Source organism: Phytophthora sojae (genome assembly GCF_000149755.1).
Source record: "Phytophthora sojae unplaced genomic scaffold PHYSOscaffold_2, whole genome shotgun sequence".
Classification (NCBI taxonomy): Eukaryota; Oomycota; class Peronosporomycetes; order Peronosporales; family Peronosporaceae; genus Phytophthora; species Phytophthora sojae.
The window spans coordinates 3836832-3853903 of record NW_009258116.1 but is presented as its reverse complement, the minus strand read 5'-3'; the positions used below and the strand labels follow the sequence as shown (position 1 = coordinate 3853903).

Genomic DNA, 17072 nt, shown 5'->3' with positions numbered 1-17072 from the left:
ATGGAGAAGGACGAGCTGCTCAAGGGGCTGTCGCTCCACGAGAAGCTGGCGTACTTCTACTGCTCGTACGTGCATGAGGAGACTGTGGACCCTGAGGTGGACGGCGATGCTGCGCGCCGCTGGGAGAAGATCATGGTGTCTCGCCGCAAGTCGCGCGAGCGCGTGTGCACGCTGCTGAACCAGATGGAAAACACGTCGGCCGTGAACGTGCGCACGCTGGACAAGAGCTACCGCGCCAAGCGCGAGCTGCTGCTGCTCTCGGAGGGCACGCTGCGCTCGGCGGCGAGCAGCGGCGTGTCCTCGTCCGGGCGCGGCAGCGTCCTGGCGCAGGTGGAGATCGCTCGGGCGAACAATGAGCTGCTGCAGGAGTGCGGTGCCCTCTCGGTGTTCACGGAGCGACTGCAGCGCTCCATCCACGCGTTCCGCGGACTCAACTTCCAGCACTTGGACCTGGACCAGGTGGACGCGCTCATCACGGACCTGCAGCAAGACATGGTGCTCGTGTACCTGCTCATCGTCTTCAATGCGCACAAGAAGAACGCCGTGTTCGACCGCCAGCTCATGATGATCGGCATCATGGGGCCGTCGTACTCACTGGTATCCATCCTGGACTGCCTCAGCCAGCTGAACGTGCTGCCTGGCTTCCCAATCAAGAGGCTGCTGCTGCTCTTTCACGAGTGGTTCTCGGCCGTAATGGGCGACTTTGACGAGCTAAACGCGCTGAAACGACTGCGTCGCGAGCGGAGCGACATCGACCCGTCTATTCTGAAAGACGACGCTGAGGGAGTGCTGCACTGCAAGACGTTCAAGCCGTACTACGATACGATTCAGCTCGATTCGCAGGACCCATACTATCTGCAGAAGAAGAAGTTCGCGAAGAAGCGTGAGGCCATTCACAACAAGTATCTGCACAAGGCCAACTACGAGCTCAAGTGCCAACAGTCTAGCGAAGCTGACCTAGCGACGGGGCCCTTAGACGCTCTGGATGACGAGTGGGAAGAACGCGTGGAAACGCTATACCAGCTTTTCCTTCCCTGCATGCGCGACTACACTACGTTTCTTGGGAACCTCGTGACGCTATCTTGCGGCAGCGCGCTCAATGCGCGCGATAAGAAGACATTCTACTCCCGACGACCATCTGGAGCCGATCAATACGGCATGGCGGACTTCTCTGCTCCTGCAGGCGAGAACAGCAACGACAACTTATTTTGGAAGTGGATCCTACGCGAGAAGGCCATTGTCCTCGATGTGTCCAACCTGATCATTTTGTTGATCTACAAGCACTTCCGAGCCAGTCATGCGTGCAAGGCGGAGTACTTTATGCAGTTTTTCTTGGAGGCCAACGTGCTTGCGACGCTCACCAAATTCATGAACAAGGACATTGGCACGTACCTCCAGGTGTCCCGGCAAGAGTCAGATGAAGCGAAAACGGGATTTTACGCGCTTGAGAAGGAGCTGGAGAAGCGCACCATTCGCTTTGAGGAGGATATGAACGAGTACTCCATCCAGTCTACTCGGACAATCACCAGCATATTGAGGATTCTGCAAAAGCTGACCAAGAGAAAACCGAACATTATCAAGAATGCTCTATGCCGAGGACAAACAATTGTCTGGCTAAAGGTATGTTGGACTATGAGATGTGAGTTTAGCGTGGGTTGGTTCACTCTTACTGACAGTTTCATTCTTGTGTGTTTGTGCTAAACAGCGTGTGGTAGCTTTGCAAATCCCACTGCCGCGGTTGTACGCTTTGAAGCTGGTCAAGTCACAGGCAAAATATTTAGGCCATCAGGTTCGTGTTACCGCTTGTTTAGCGTTCAGATTGGTTTCACGCAAAGTCTAATCGTTACTTTGTTGTTACCGGACAGTGGGTGAAGAAGTATACGTGCTTTAGCCTGCTCACGGAGGTGTATCTGCACGTGCGACCGGAGCTTGATGACGATTGGTTGCACTACGAAGACGAAGACTTGAACAAGCCGCCGTCGCAGGATTCTGTGGAGAGGATCATTTTTGGCGAGATGCAAGCGTACCACCATAAACACTACTTCGACTCTCCATTCGGAGGTGGCAAGCCGCTTCCCGGAGGAGCTTCGCTAGTCTGCGAAGACCGCAAGGAGCTCAGCTCCGACTTGTTCATTGCAGATGGCGGACGCTTGACGAAAATGTACGGCGGCATTAAGCTAGACCCCATCAACTTCTGCAAGCAGTACGAGAAGTGGCTCGACGCGGAGAACCTCACTCATGATCCGAAGGCCGATGCGGCACCACTTCCCATCTCATTTCAGTGAGGAAAGTTAGTCACGACAGTACAGTAGATGATGCTTGTTCAAACGAAAACGGGACTTGTCTTCCACGCAAACATTGATTCCCATTATTTTCTGTTTTTCTTCTTGTACACAAATACTACTTACGTCTTGAAATGGCGAAGCAAGTGTTCACACTTACTTGCATGGTGCGCTCATTGAGCTGAGCGCTGTGTGGAGGAGATCTGGTAGACGAGCATCATAGTCGAGTACTTTGCGCGTCGGAAGCTGTCGAACTGGTAGTGGTGCTCTTCACAATTCTTTAGCATGTTCGGACGGCAGTCGAGGAACGGGCAAGACATCTCTGGCTCCTCTGTTTCGCTAATGCAGCAGGTCTCAGCAAAATTGGTCGGGGACACTTCAGTGAGTGCAGCATCCTGAACAGCAGCAGTAGCAGTAGCAGCGGCAACTGCTGGTGCTGCTGCTCCCTGGCACTTGGAGCAGTAGTACGTGTCTACGGCCGCTACACTGGCCACTTGCCAATAAGCAGCATTGACTATCAGCTGCTTGCAGGCGGCGCATGTCGGTTGTAAGGCGATGACAAACAACGATTCGCGGGCTGACTTCACCGACTCGCTGACTCGCTTGCGGAACTTTGCACTGCTCGCACTTGCAGTGTTAGCTTCCTTCCTCCCTCGCTTTGGAGGCGATGCGGCAACTCGCTCGGCTTCACTGGGCCAGTAGTCGCCGTCAAAATATGGAGGAAGCCGCGAGTCAAGGGTGTCTTCCAGGAGTTCAAATTCGCGGGCGTACAAATCGTCGCATGCAAAGACGACTCCCAACTCTTTCGCCTTTTTGGCCATGCTCAGGTACCACTGAAGAAGGCGCTCTTTGCCAGGGTTCTTTTGAAAAGAAGGATGGCACCAATAAATAAAATCACCCCCACGCGTGGTAGGGCATGCCCAGATATGCGCGTATTCGTACCCCTTGGCTTTGCAGGATGCCAGGTATGAAATGAGAATCTGGTGGAACAAACTCGTACGCACATGGCGCGGGCGCATGTACACCAGGCTATCGAGGTACGCAATGTACGTCCGATTGCGGTTGGCGGGCAACTGGCAGTGCTTGTCGTACTCCTGAACATACCTGCGTTAGCAAACACGAAATGGAAAAGTTAGGTTATCTGAGCCACGCAACCAGACATATATATCAATGTGAACCACTTACATAGAAAAGATGCAAACTTCGACCCCATTGATCATCTGGAATACAAAGATGACCTTTGAGGTGTAGTCGACGGTTTGGGGGTACTGTAAGGCAACAAAATCAGAGTTAGCTATTGAGCACGTTACTAAACCAACACGGTAAAAGTAGCTTACCTCTTGCGACTTCGATCGAAAGTTTTCTCGCACCACTGAGCTTACGTGGCACGCGCTTTTGATCGCAGACACCACTTTCACGACAATGGACTGCGCTGCATCATGTTCGCCGAGATTCTCCAGGTGCTGCTGCACCCACTTTTGCATAAAGCGCGACAAATGACACGACTGTAGATCTTGGCTCTTCACAAAGCTCGAGGCTGTGCTCGCATCCACGGCGTCTAAGTCTACTTGCGTCAAATAGTCGAACACTTTTTCTTCGATCTCATCGTCAAACCCGAGCGCTCGCGTGAAGTCTTTCGTGTACGGCCTGCGCTTCAAAGCGGGGCTATGAGATCGCAAGAAATCTTTCTCCACTTTCACAGGAAAATCCTCGACCGAGGTTTCAATCGGAGACATGCCCAACTCTTCGTTCTTCTCTTCAGCATCTAGCTCCTTGAGACGGCAGAGCGGACACGTATACATCACTTCTTCTTCTTCATCCGCGTTCTCACAGGCATTGAATAGTGCACAGATCTGATGCACCCAGCCGTTGCATTGGTCGCATTGCACCCACGGCTCCGTTAACTCGTCCAGAAATTTAGCTTTCAGCAAGGCGAGCTTCGACACGGTGTATTCTGTTGCAAATGGATCTGTTGCGCCGTTGTCTGAAGTCGAGGAAGGCGCTGCCTTGAGCGTCAGTGTCTTGGGCAGCGAACTGAAGCACTTGGAGCACCAATGATACTGTCCATCGGGCGTCTTGTAGTACATTGCATGCCGTTTAATCCGCTGGCGACACGCGCCTGAGCACACGACGAATGGTGGCTCAAAGTTGATGCACTTTTCGTTGCAGATGCCGCACACATTGTCAAGACAGAACGGGCACGAGTGCTCGTTGCGGCGCTTGGTCATCGCCTCCGCCTTGGCCTTGTACTTGACGAAGTCCGCCTCGAACTCCTTACGCAGCATCGCCGCTGCCTCGTGCACAATGTGCCCGGGCGGATTGAACAGACAAGCGTTGCTGAACACGAGGCGGATGTCCTCCGCGCACGCGTCGGCCGTGGGGTACTCGAGGTTGAGGCACTTGTTCTTGACCAGCGCCAAGTCCATCGGGTGCTTCACCACCTCCAAGTAGTGCGGAATGTTCCACACCACCGGGTCCACCCGCACGTTGAAGAAGCCGTGGTTACCTTTGTGGAACATGAGCTTGGACACGATGGCCAGCAGAGGCCGCAGGAACAGCTCGCGCCGCACGTCGCGCAGGTGCTGCCGGATCTGCTCGGCCGACGCGGCGTTCAGCGGCGACAGCGCCGCGCTGCGGTTGCGCACGACGGGGCGCCTCTGCCGGCGGATCACGGCGGCGTTGGGTTCAGCCTCCTCGGCATCAGCGTCGGCGTCCATATCCTCTGCATCGTCGTTACTCGCCGCCACGCCGTCGCCCTCCGCGCGCTTGGGCTTCTTCACGCATGGAGAGTCCGTGGGCGCGTCGTCCTGCGCGCGCTTGAGGCCGTGCGGCCTCGCCGTGGTGTCGGGCGGCTGCTCGGCGTGCGCAGCGGCGGCGGCGGCGCTGGACCCTGCAGGTTTCCCGCGCTCCCGCGGCAAAGCTGGTGTGTTCAAACCCATGCGGGCGGGTGCCACGAAGGAATGTTGGTTTTGTCTTGGTGTTTGTATACCGCGACGAGTTTTACGCCCGGGACCGCTCTGCTTCTTTGCTTCAATGGGTTGGCATCCAAAAAGTGAGGCCGGCAGGTGCGAAAAGGCGGGAGCTGGGCGCCCATACAGACGCTAAGTCAAAACCGCAAGAGAGAAACCGATTCTTCTCGAAGATCTCACTGTGCCGCGATTGGCTAAAAAGGCGCCGCAAGTGGACGAACCGATTCTCGTGCGTCTGACCTCATTTTTGTATGAAAACTTTTGCGTTTCCTGTGCGTCTGCGCGCACACGAATTCTTTTTGCCCGTGGCGACCTTTCAATACAAACTGCTGTTACGCTGGGAGATATGCAGAGTCATTACGAATTTGTGTGCGTCAAACGCACAGAAAAACTACTGTGAGCCTCGAAACTCAATACCACTCCATACTGATCGGAGCTTGCTTCGCTAGATAGAGATCTCTGGGGGTGCGCGCGGATAGTTGTGGGCTCTATATCAAGACGACCGAAAGTGTTTGCCGTGCATGACCACGTTCACAATTCCCAAAAGTTAATAAAGGGCAGACTGGTGGCATAGTGGGCTCCTGTTTGGACCCGGTACACCTTCGGACTTTACCCTGTGGTCCCAGCACTAAATTGCGTATTTACGGTACCGTCCCCGGAAACTGCCCCCAGCTGTCCCAGACCCGCGGGCCCGGGCCGGGGACCCGAGTATACTCGAGGCCAAGACGAAGTTCCCGAAAGCCGGAGCATGGCGACAGCATGACCCTGACATAGTGAAACCATATATGTAGCAGATCCCGAGGTACCCGTATGCTTAAGCGCGCCTGGCGACCACCCGCCGGGCGGAGCAACAATTCAGTCTATCTTTTCCCCTCAAGTGCGCACGTCGATCTCGACCAAGGACAACAAGGACAAAGGCCGCGGCTTCTGAGAACCGCGCTCATAGGCTCACCCCAGGTACAACTCTCTATCACATTTGCCAGGGTTTCCCCCGGGATCCCAGGCATTCCATATCTGTTCCCCCGGAGTGCGGTCTAGCCGGCACGGGTAAGAACAATTCATATTTCTCGGGTCTCGCCCCGAAAACTACTTGCGGCCGTCGCCGAGGGAGTCTTGCTCCGAAAGCCCCAGTGTATATTTAGTTGCGTATCCATCCCGCCCCGAAAACCAGGTAGCGTCCCCAGGCGATTGTTTGTATAGCTACTAACCCAGCGTACTGATAAGGTCGGGACTCCCAGGAGACCCTCAGTGGTTGACCTTCCCTCTGATCTAAACAACCGATTCGAAGGGGGTACACAAGGTGAGGTTACTGACCGAGTCCCAGGGCCCCTTGCTTTCCCATAGCGAGTAAAGGTCCCGGGAACTCACGGCCCCGGATAAATCCCTCGTCCGGGCGGGCCGTCTATCTACTAGGAGATTCGCTCTCTCTAGTTCCCTAGATTCTCTGTCTAGGAACGCAACCCGGGAACTGGCGGAGCGTCGAGGGCGAAAGCTCAAGGCGCTACATCACAACTGGTGCGCGTGCCCGGATCAGGGTGTTGCTTAACCACTTATCACATCTCTCACTATGTCTACAGAACCTACAGATACGCTATCGCCCCGGGGAATCCGGGGCACTGCCTCTCGCGGCAGTGCGAGAGGTCGAGCTGGACACGGAGGACGCCCGCGCCTTGAAGCTCCAAAATCGCGCCGCTTGGTTCTTCCTACCCCGACCGAAGAACCTCTAGCCCCGTCGAGCTTGACGATGCATCCAAGCTCCGGAAGTGCTGCCGACGCCGGATCGCGGATGGACGACGACCGAGCCGCGCGGAATGCCGCGGGACGAAGCGCGCTGGCGATTGCCGGCCCACGGACCGCGGCCCCGCCTGCTCCCTCCGGGGACGCGGGCACAAGACCGGTGGGGACGCTCACCACCCCGGCGGCGGGGCAACTCGCTGCCTTTGCGGCGGAGCCATCCGCCGCCCTGTCTGCTTCCTCCGGGAATGCAGACACCAACCCGGTGAGGACGCTCACCACCCACGCTAGCGTGCAAGCGCCGGCAAACCCAGCAGCCGCACCCGATGCACGAGCGCTGGTGCCTTGGGAACACCCTGGAGATCAAGCCTCGGGGACAACACAGCAGATGTATGAGCTTCACCCCGGAGTCGCGGCGGCCTTGGACGCTGTGCGCGGAGCTCCGCACGATGGAGTCCTCGTGGCGCAGACTCAGCTCTCACGACTACAGCAATGCGGGTACGCCGAAGCCCAAGTCGCGCGGTGGAGGTCCCGAGGCGCTAGAGTGATGTCACCTCCGGACCCGTACTACCCGGAGCGACGTCACTGGCCGATGCGGAACTGGCTGAGGGAAGCAAAAGAGACAATCCGGTATCTCCGCGAAGTCAATGTGTCTGGAGATCCCGAGCGATCCTGGGTTGCGAGCTTCCGGGGCGAATGCCTTTGCCTACCCGTCGTCTCCGACCACCAAGCATGGCTGATCGACTTCAACATCCTCTGGCCCGAAGATGGCTCACGGGACTACGTCTCGGTGATCGCCTTGTTGCAGACCATGCTCTCCGACGCCGGGTTCGCCTTCGTGAATTTGGTACCATCATGGGGACAGTCGCTGCATCCGGAGTTCTTCAGGCCTCGGGATGCGAGGTTCATCTCAGACGCACTGTTTCTCCGGCGGCTTCTGGTGAACGAGCAAGACGCCTGGGACCAGATCGCCCGGGAACGCAAGTTCAGTGTCCGGCGTGAAGACGTCCCGTTCCAAGTCCTGGACCCCGAAGCTGCAACCGCATTCCCGGTCGAAGATGATGGCGACGCGCTGACGCTGACGTCCGAAGAACAAGAGCTGCTGGGGATGGCTGTTGTGACCAGGCTTCGCTTGGCTCAAGTCCGCCCTCGGGAGTGGTCCGAGACAGACAGCAGCCGTCCCGAGCCCAAGCGTCGTCGTGGCAGTGTGGACGCCCTGATGTCGATCCCGTCGTGGCCTGGTTCCGACGAGGGTGCTAGAGTTTGGGGAGGTCCTCTACCTGATGTGGTCGGCTCCTCGAGCGTGGCGTCTGGAGATGCCCCCATGCTGACTCCCGACGAGAACATGTCGTCTGCGGGTGGGGGCTCCCAGGGCTCCCCGGGCTTTGGCCCCGCAGGAGCCACAGCCAATGTCTTCGTGGCAACGGCGGGCACTGGTGGCGAGGCTGCGCAGACGACGGAGCAGCCGACGGTGTACGTCCCGGTCGCCGCATACCCTCCGGACTTCGCGCGAGCGCCGTCGCCAGGGGCGAGCTCCCCGCTGCCCGCTAGGCTTCACGATCACGAGCTGGACGAAGGGTTGAAGTCAGAGGACCATGGAGCGGCAGCACGTCAGACGGCACGACAAGTCGACGCGACCGACGAGGAGACGATGACTCATCATCACGCCCTGCGCGAAGCGCAACGTCAAATCGTCGAGCTTCAAGCAGCCATGACAGCTCGAGATGAGCACGAACGTGCTCGGCTCCAAGACCTCGAGGAAGTGATGACGACCCGGATCCCGGAGCGCGACTTGAATCGTTCCGAGCGTAAGCAGCAGAAGTCGACGCAGCGCAAGCGCGAGATTGAGGACTCCAGACGTAAGGCTGCTGCGGCGACTGGGATTGCTACTCTCAAGGAACAACAGACCCGGGAACGGGACGACCTTCAGCACCAGTTCGAGAGGGCAGTTGCACAGGAGCGCGCAGCAGCTTTCCAGGAGGCGCAAGCCATTTCCAGGGACGCTGAGCGCATGCGCGACGAAGCAATCGCTGGAGCTGAGGCTGCCGCGGACCGTGTCAAGCAAGAAGAGGAACGCGCTCAGAAGGAACGTCATCATCGTGCCAAGAGGAACAAGCCCGGAGAGCGCTGGATCAGGAGCGCTTTGACGCACAGCAAGAGGAGATCCGGATAGATCGCGGCAGCCAACCGTCCACGAGGGCGCCACCCATCCCCTGAGTCCAGTGGATCGAGGTCTCGTCGCCAGCGACGTAGCCGCAACCGGGGCGATCAAGCAGCGGTCGGTGTGGCAGAGAGCGGTCCCCGGCGTGGAGCCGGTCCGGTCTCCGGAAGATCGGTCGGGATGGGTCCTCCAGTCCCTCCGACCTTTCCATCGCGACAAGTCGACCCGGTTGGCACATCTGAAAATCCCACTGCTGCACCACAAGTCGAGATGACGGCATCGCGGGCATCGGCCTCCGGGGTCGAAGCGAGACCACCGACGGCCAGTGCGAGTGAAACTCAACCTGCAGTCGTTAGACCTGCGTTCAGCTTCGGGTCTTCCAGCTCGTACGCCCAGAGAACTTCAGCGTTCGGACCGCAGCCAGCCCCAGGATACCAAGCGCCGACAGGGACGAGCGGCCCTGCTGTCGTCTCTTCGGCCGCTCCACTCTGGCAACATGCATCGGTGGCGCCGCCCGGGGTAGGCCAGTACCCGTGGTCATCAAGCAACCAAGCCTTGTTCCCAGCGGACACTAACCGCGGTGACACCACTACGTGGAACAGCAGTTTCTCGAGTATCGACGCGCAGCCAACATCCCAAGGTGAAACGTTCTCGTGGGGTCCTGGGGGTCCGGCCACCAGTGGTTTCGGAGGAGCGTACCCGGGACCAACCCAGGTTCCGGAGCACGGCATGATGACCTTTAGACCCTTCATACGACGCAGTCGATCCCTTCGATCCCTTGCTCCCGCTGGACAAACGTCGTCTGTCGTGGGACAAGTTCCAGTACACGGCTCTTATGGGGAGATGGCGCGAACAGGAGCGCGCACTCGACTCTACAGCCGATTGAGCCAAAACGAAGGAACCAAAGCCTGGGTCCAGCAGCTCCCAGCAACGATTCGACACAGTTGGACGGCGCTCTCGGACAAGTTCGCCAATGAATTTTGCCGATCCACAGAGTCTCCGGTCGAGCGGTACCTGCGAATGAAACAAGACTCCCGTGAGACTCCGAGAACCTTTTTGTGGAGATTGAACGCAGCCGCCGTCAAGGCTAACGTGGACTATCAGTCTCCTTCGGGACGTCGGCGTCACTTGAATCAGTTCCTGAAGAATCTACGGGACCGTGAACTCCAGGTAAACCTCCAGGGCGTTTGTACTCGACGGTAGACGAGTTGGAGGAGACTCTGCGTCAAGTGGAAGCGATGGAGCGTGGACTGCGCCGCCGACCCGCGAATGATGTGCAGTTTGGTCGGCACAAGCCGTCAGGGGCCAGCTCCGGGGCAGCCGCCCGCGGGACTTCCGGGGCCAAGGCTCCTGCCGCATCCTGACAGTTGCGCCCCAGAGCGATGACACGACTCCGACCCGACCGCTCCAGTGGGATGACGACGTCAACAGCGACTCCAGCTATCAGTACGATGACGAAGATGACAATGACGAAGTGAACTCGCTGAAGCAAGAAGACGTCTACCGGGCAGAGGGCCCTTGGAGAACTAATCTTCGAGACGAACGTCCCCGGGACCGTTCCCGGGGCCCTGACCCTAGGTCTCGAGGTACCTCGGGAGCGTCGTCACTCCAGTCGCCATGCGCCGAATGTGGACGTCCGGGACATGTCCGTGACGACTGTTGGAGGCTGATGAAGTGTGATCGATGCGGGGGGAAGCACCCGACCAACCTATGCTGCCACCGTAAGTGCGAGGCGTGTGGTCAACTGCATCCTGCGGGCCAGTGTGAGGTTCTAGCGACCATCAAGCGCTTGACCCAAAGGGGGAAGTTGCAGGGTGTGCCCGATGACGTGCTGCAGTGTCTACGCCAGGACGTTGCACCGCCGTTAAACAACTAGGCTCGCTGGGTAGGGACCCAGTACGCGACGAGCCTAAGTCCCGTAATAGCTACTGCGCTTATGCGTATGTTGGCCATAACGATCCACAATTATGTCAATTGCATCTACATCACCTCCCAAGACCGCTTCCGTCCACACGAGTCATGTGGCCCCAGAAGAAGATGAACTTTCGTACGAACTTCAGCCGGGGCAACGACGCGGATGGTGGGAGGAAAATTCCTGGGACGACAGCACCAGCTCTGTGGCGCTGGTCCGAGGATCCATCTTCCACTATCGTACCTTGCTCATGCTCGACTCCGGAGCATCCACCAGTATTCTCAGCCTAGATCTTGCGCGTAGATTGAAGCTGAAGGTGGAGCCCCGGGGTGAGTTATGGCTCAACGGTATCGATGGGGTCAAGACCAAGGTATCCAACAAGTGTCGTGTGAAGGTGACCCTAGGTCACCGAGTCGTGTACACTCTCGACATCTGGGTGGGCTACATCGGCCAAGGGATCGACTGTCTTCTTGGGATGAACTTCATGGTTGCTGCAGGTGAACGGTTGTGCTCCAACGAAGGAGAAGTCCTCCTCCCAGATGAAGAGCGTGTACTTCTCGTCGGCGGTCCACACCATGAACGCATGGGAACTGCCATCAGTGTGGCTGCCCACGAGGGTATGTGGTTAGCCCCCGGTGAGAGTCGCTATCTGCCTATCTCCCTGGAGAACCATGATACCGGGGAACTGGATGTGTGGGCAAGCCGCGGAGACCACTGGGTGACACTGATCATCTTCAGTACTCGCCAAATCTTTGTGGCTGCCCGCGTCGTGAACATCCCCAGAAAGCTGATCAATATCCTGCCTCATACGCGGGTAGCGACCCTGACGGAGACTGGTCGATTGCCCCTCAGGACGAATTTCGTTCGCCCGGGGTCGTTGCAGTACGAGGAGCGGGAATTCTTGGTTTACGAGAACACTCGGTCCCGGGCCGCGGAGCGTCGCCTAGCACGTGGCGTTGAGGAACGAGAACGCAATGCCCCACCTGCAGTCGTGCGCCGTTCGTATCCAACTCCCAAGACCATAATGAAGCGCCCTAAGAAGGCAGAGGCCCCGTCAGAAGCGGTGATGACGGCGCCCTTCCGTATCTGTGGCCGTACCTGAGTTCCCCGGCGAGGAGGAACTCCCAGGCCCTGGTGTGTCGACTGCTTCTCAAGCCCTACCGAGGACCACATCTGGGGTCGCTTCTACCGGCAACTGTGATACCGCTGATGACTGCGAGCTCCCAGAAGAGTCAGGGGGGCGCGTCGACCTCCAAGGTAGCTGCGGACCAAGAGCTGTCCCGGGTTTTCCCGGACACGGCCCCGGTCCCCCAGTTCCCTATGTTGGATCAGACTTTCGTCATGCTCGTGACGGCTGGGGAGCAGGTGGACGCGGACCCCGCTGTTTATTACCACCAAGGGCAGGACTTCGTCCTCCTGGACATGCTCAAGAATCAGCTGGCCTACCTTCCAGACCTGAGTGATCTGCGACCCGAGGCCAAAGTCGACGATGCCGTTGTCGGGGACCCCGGGGTGACCAGTCCCGCGGAGGAACACCACCTCCGGGAGATCCTGCAGCACCACAAGGTGATCTTCCTCGGAGACGGAAATGCACTCCCGCCTCCGGCCCGGGGGGTCGTCTGTGATCTCGACGTCGGCGACGCCAAGCCAATTGCCCAGCGGGCTCGTCGCATCCCCGGGGAGCTTCTGCCCAAAGTCTACGAACTGCTCAAGCGGCTCCTGGAAACGGGACTGATAGAGACCTCGCACGCTGAGTGGGCCTCTCCGATCGTCATCGTGATGAAGAAGAATGGCACGGACATTGGCTTGTGCATCGATTATCGAGCTGTGAACCAGCTCATCAAGCTGATGGACTACCCACTACCTCTGATTGACGAGCTGATGAGCAACTTCGCGGCGACGATGTGGTTCATGACCCTGGATATGGCTAGCAGGTTCTGGGCTGTCCCCATGACGGCTCGGGCAAAACCGATCTCCGCCTTCGTCTGTCCCTTGGGTCACTTCCAGTGACGACGTATGCCCTTCGGTCTGAAGAACGCGCCGCTCATCTATCAGCAGCTCCTGGACAATTGCCTCTGGGGTTTGTTCGCCTCTCCCCCGAACAAGAGCGCCAAGTCGACCCTGAAGTTTTGGAGTTTCTTGGTATTACGCTCAACGACCAAGCCGTGGGAATGGAAGCCCTCGAGCAAGCCCAGGTGTCCCAGGGTACGAAGCCCCGGGGGGCAGTGGTCTCCCGGACGAGTACGGATACCGTGTTTCACCAGAACCGTATTGCCCCGGAGCAAATGGGACCCGTCCTGTTCCGGAGTTCTTACATCGATGACATTATCTACGGAGCTCTGTCCTGGGACGACCTGTGCACAACCCTGGACGCTTTGTTGTACCGGTGGCGTTACTGGAACATCTCGGTGAGCCTCCCGAAGAGCGAGTTTGGCGTGAAGAAGTGCAAGTACCTGGGGCATGACATTAGCTCTGATGGCATCCGAACGTCGCCCAAGCTGGCTCAGAAGGTCCTAGACCTGCCGTTCCCGGGGACCCTCAAGGGGGTTCAATCCTTCCTGGGGAGTCTCAACTACTACAGCAAGTTCATCGAGGATCTACCCGTGATCGCAGCTGTGTTGTACGAGTTATCTGACGAGCAGCTTCGCGCGGGGCGAGACTTAGACAAGGCTAAACACGCGTTCAAGCTGCTGAAAGAGCGACTGGTCTCCACCCCACTGCTGCAGCACCCGGACCCTGGAAGACAGTACGTGATTATTCTGCATGCTAACAAGTGGGTGATCAGCGTAGTTCTGGGGCAGGATTACGACGGAATCATCCAACCTGTGCGCTTTGTAGGGCGAGTGCTCCAAGATGCGGAGCTGCGGTACCACCCTGAAGAGAAAGAAGTTCTCGCATTGCTCCGGGTCCTGAATACCTGCCATACCATGATCACGGGATGTAAGGTGAAACCGATTCGGGTGTATACGCGGTACTCCGTCCTCGGATGACTTTTCAAGTCGAAGACAGTAGACGGAAGGTGCTTGAAGTGGACCGTCGACCTGTCCCCCTGGGACCTGGATATTCGGCGCGTGGAGAAGGACGAAGACGGACTTGCTGCAATTCTGGGCGCGGGAATCACCCCCCGGGAGCAGCTGGATGAAATCGCCGAAGAACTCATCCCTTCCAAGGGGAGCCGGATCAAGACGCCGCCGGTCAGCCTCGAGATGCTGTCAAGTGACCACGTAGGTTTCCTCCTGAGTTTCGATGGAGCCGCCAAACGAGATGGGTCTGGGGGCGCAGCATGCATCCTCTGGGAATTACCGGCCTGGGAAGTCGTAGCAGCCGAAGGCCCCCTCCTGGAGAAGGCCACGGTGAATGAAGCCGAATACGCTGGGATCATCCGAGGAATGCTGCTTGCGAAGTCCCGAGGCGTTCAGGAACTGGTAGTTGTGGGGGACTCGCGGCTGGCTATTCAGCAGCTCCAGGGAGGCGTCGGATGCACTCAACCGCATCTCCAAAGCAGCTCCAAGAAGCAGAAGAGCTCCGAGAACAGTTCAAGTCCCTGCGTCTGGTCCGCGTGAAACGCGACTTCAACGCAGCCGCAGATTACATCTCCAAGCGTGTCCTCCAGGACCAGGCCTCGGTTGAAGTGACAGACCCCGGAGAGCTCTGAACCGGATACACGAGAAGCTGATGAAGGAACCCAAACCTCGGGAGAAGGCGCTAGTAGATGCGGTCTTTGTGGCCACGGCACGAGGCGTTGGAATATCCGACTCCGGGGACTCTGGACAGAGTGTGTATGTCACGACCAGATCAAGGGCGCGTCAAGATCATCAGCCTGGGGAACCCCATGAACCGGACGAGGACATACTGGAATCGGGAGGTGAAGAAGAGACCGCTGTCGAGGTCCGAGGGCGCCGAAGGTACCCGGTAGAAGTAGACCCCGGAGAGGCAAGAAGGGAGCGCTGGAGACGAATATGTGCGCACCAGGCCGCTGACCCGGACTTGGCCCCGCTGGAGAGCTTTCTCAGTGGCGAGACAGAGAAATTGTCCCTGAAGCAGACGGTTCATCTCGACAAGATCGCGGACCAGTTCGTGCTGGACAGCCAGGACACCTTGTTCTACGTGAGCAGGAATACCCCAGAGCGACCCCGGAACGAAGCGGACCGACTGAGACTTGTGGTGCCCCGGGACCTCCAAGAGGACATCGTGCATCATTGTCACTCAGACATCCAGGGAGGCCATCAAGGGATCATCCGGACCTATGAACGCCTGCGCCGAGAGTTTTACTGGATCGGAATGTACAAGGCAACGGAGAGGTTCATCAAGGAGTGCGTCGACTGTGTGACGGCGAAGGGTCTGCCCCGGAACCCGGGGCCGTCCCCGGGGAACATACTCGTTACACGGCCGTTCCAAGTCGTGTCCATGGACTTCGTGATCCCGCTGCCCAAAAACTACCCGGGGAAATGAAGCTCTGCTCCTGTTCCAGTGCGCTTTCTCGGGATTCATCATGTGCAAGGCCATGAAAGATACCTCGGCCTAGGATGTGGCTGAAGCCTACGATGAGCAGGTGTTTCGTCGTTTCGGCGCAAGTGAGATGATCCGTCACGACCAGGACCCTCGGTTCATGGCTCGCGTGTTCAAGTACTTCCGGGAAATGCTGGGAAGTCGGCAACGTGCGACCCTAGCGTATCGACCCCAGGCCAACGGTCAACAAGAGCGATCTGTGCAGACAGTGATCAGGAGTGTCCGGGCCTATGTGCAGACGGTCGACCAGAGTGACTGGGATGAACTCGCCTAGAAGCTCATGTGGGCTCTGAATACCTCGTACGACTTCACCAGGCTAGATACGCGATTCTACCTCGTCCGCGGGTGGGATGCCCGGATCCAGGAAGAGGAGAAATGACGCATCTTGCTACACAGCGCAAGGCGCCGCACGCTACGCACTGGATTGTTTTGGCGGGACATTCAAAATTCAAGCTGGGTGGGCTATTTCTACTCGGAGGAACGATCTGGCACCCCGGTTGTGAACCCCTGCCTATTCGAATAGAACCGAATTAAAGAGGGTATCTGGTAGTAGTGTGCCAAAGTTTAAGGAAAATGTTTGTATTGTGCTTTGCATCCAGCTTGACCTATTATTTAGTGCACTGATCAGTGTTCGTACTTGCGGTAAATCTTATATCCGGATCATGGTCAGGACATAGTTATGGTTTTCACGGAGCATACAAAACCTAGTCAAGAAGGAATTCTGCTTGCTCCAGCTAATCGTCCGGTGTTGGCGCAAAATGCTCCTTTCTAGCATTGTATTGACTGGTTGGAGAGCGGAGGCGATGGGCTCGAGCAGCTTCAAGGCAGGCCGCGGATAGCGCTCAGCTTTAGGTAAGTCGGAGCGCTCCGACTTACCTAAAGCTGAACGCTATCAGCTCGCTATGGATGTCGTTGACGCTGGTATGCGTGTTCGCGAGGCTGCTGAGCGTTACGGTCTCACTCGCGAAGCTCTCCGTCTACGCGCCTGAGGTTCTTCAAAATAGCCTGAAACGAAGAACCACTAGCCACAAAATTGTCAAGCGTGTCCCCAGAGGCGTCACGTTGCGTGCTGGTCGTTTTCACGATAGATCGCCCTTCCACACGATAGAGGCCCGAGCTCGCAGGATCGTACACAGTGTTTCGCACAAGCGTACGAACTCGCACTGGATATGGTGACACTCGTACCCGTTCCGGTGGCGTCCGCGCAGTTGCCGTCGTGGAGGTACGACTAACACCTTCGGAGGTGCTCGCATCTTGACCTGCCATCGTCGAAGAAGGAAGGAAGGAAGGAAGGTGACTGGCGGGATTCGCAGTTAATGGCATAATGTCAGAAACCATCATATATAGCATATGCTGTATTAGGGTCGGTCGATTGGCCGGCGATTGAGCCCGCCGATTCAAAGAACCACTGATGATAATAATGAGTAGAACCCACAATACCGGCGCGCTGAGGCTGAGCGCGCACGAGCAGAAGCCGATCACTCCCGACGTATTGATGAAGCTGA

General features: G+C 57.6%; 5 protein-coding genes across 5 annotated transcripts; 3 read left to right on the top strand and 2 right to left on the bottom strand.

The window, feature by feature from the left end:
- Nucleotides 1–2285, top strand: PHYSODRAFT_256591 (hypothetical protein; the record flags this gene model as incomplete). Its single annotated transcript, XM_009520961.1, has 2 exons — nucleotides 1–1620; nucleotides 1866–2285. The coding sequence occupies 2 exons, from the start codon at nucleotides 1–3 to the stop codon at nucleotides 2283–2285; spliced, it is 2040 nt and encodes a 679-aa protein (XP_009519256.1).
- Nucleotides 2286–2455: 170 nt separating this feature from the next.
- Nucleotides 2456–5221, bottom strand: PHYSODRAFT_325128 (hypothetical protein; the record flags this gene model as incomplete). The annotated part of the gene is made up of 4 exons (XM_009520960.1): nucleotides 2456–3142; nucleotides 3287–3386; nucleotides 3468–3550; nucleotides 3620–5221. The coding sequence occupies 4 exons, from the start codon at nucleotides 5219–5221 to the stop codon at nucleotides 2456–2458; spliced, it is 2472 nt and encodes an 823-aa protein (XP_009519255.1).
- Nucleotides 5222–7373: 2152 nt separating this feature from the next.
- On the top strand, nucleotides 7374–9158 carry PHYSODRAFT_296199 (hypothetical protein; the record flags this gene model as incomplete). Its single annotated transcript, XM_009520959.1, has 2 exons — nucleotides 7374–8178; nucleotides 8512–9158. 2 exons carry the CDS (start codon nucleotides 7374–7376, stop codon nucleotides 9156–9158), a joined length of 1452 nt encoding a protein of 483 aa, XP_009519254.1.
- A 258-nt stretch (nucleotides 9159–9416) lies between these two features.
- On the top strand, nucleotides 9417–11022 carry PHYSODRAFT_325126 (hypothetical protein; the record flags this gene model as incomplete). The annotated part of the gene is made up of 5 exons (XM_009520958.1): nucleotides 9417–10316; nucleotides 10355–10430; nucleotides 10514–10644; nucleotides 10685–10804; nucleotides 10879–11022. The coding sequence occupies 5 exons, from the start codon at nucleotides 9417–9419 to the stop codon at nucleotides 11020–11022; spliced, it is 1371 nt and encodes a 456-aa protein (XP_009519253.1).
- Nucleotides 11023–16524: 5502 nt separating this feature from the next.
- PHYSODRAFT_296198 (hypothetical protein) lies at nucleotides 16525–16833 on the bottom strand (the record flags this gene model as incomplete). The annotated part of the gene is made up of 1 exon (XM_009520957.1): nucleotides 16525–16833. One exon carries the CDS (start codon nucleotides 16831–16833, stop codon nucleotides 16525–16527), a length of 309 nt encoding a protein of 102 aa, XP_009519252.1.
- Between the last annotated feature and the right edge of the window lie 239 nt (nucleotides 16834–17072).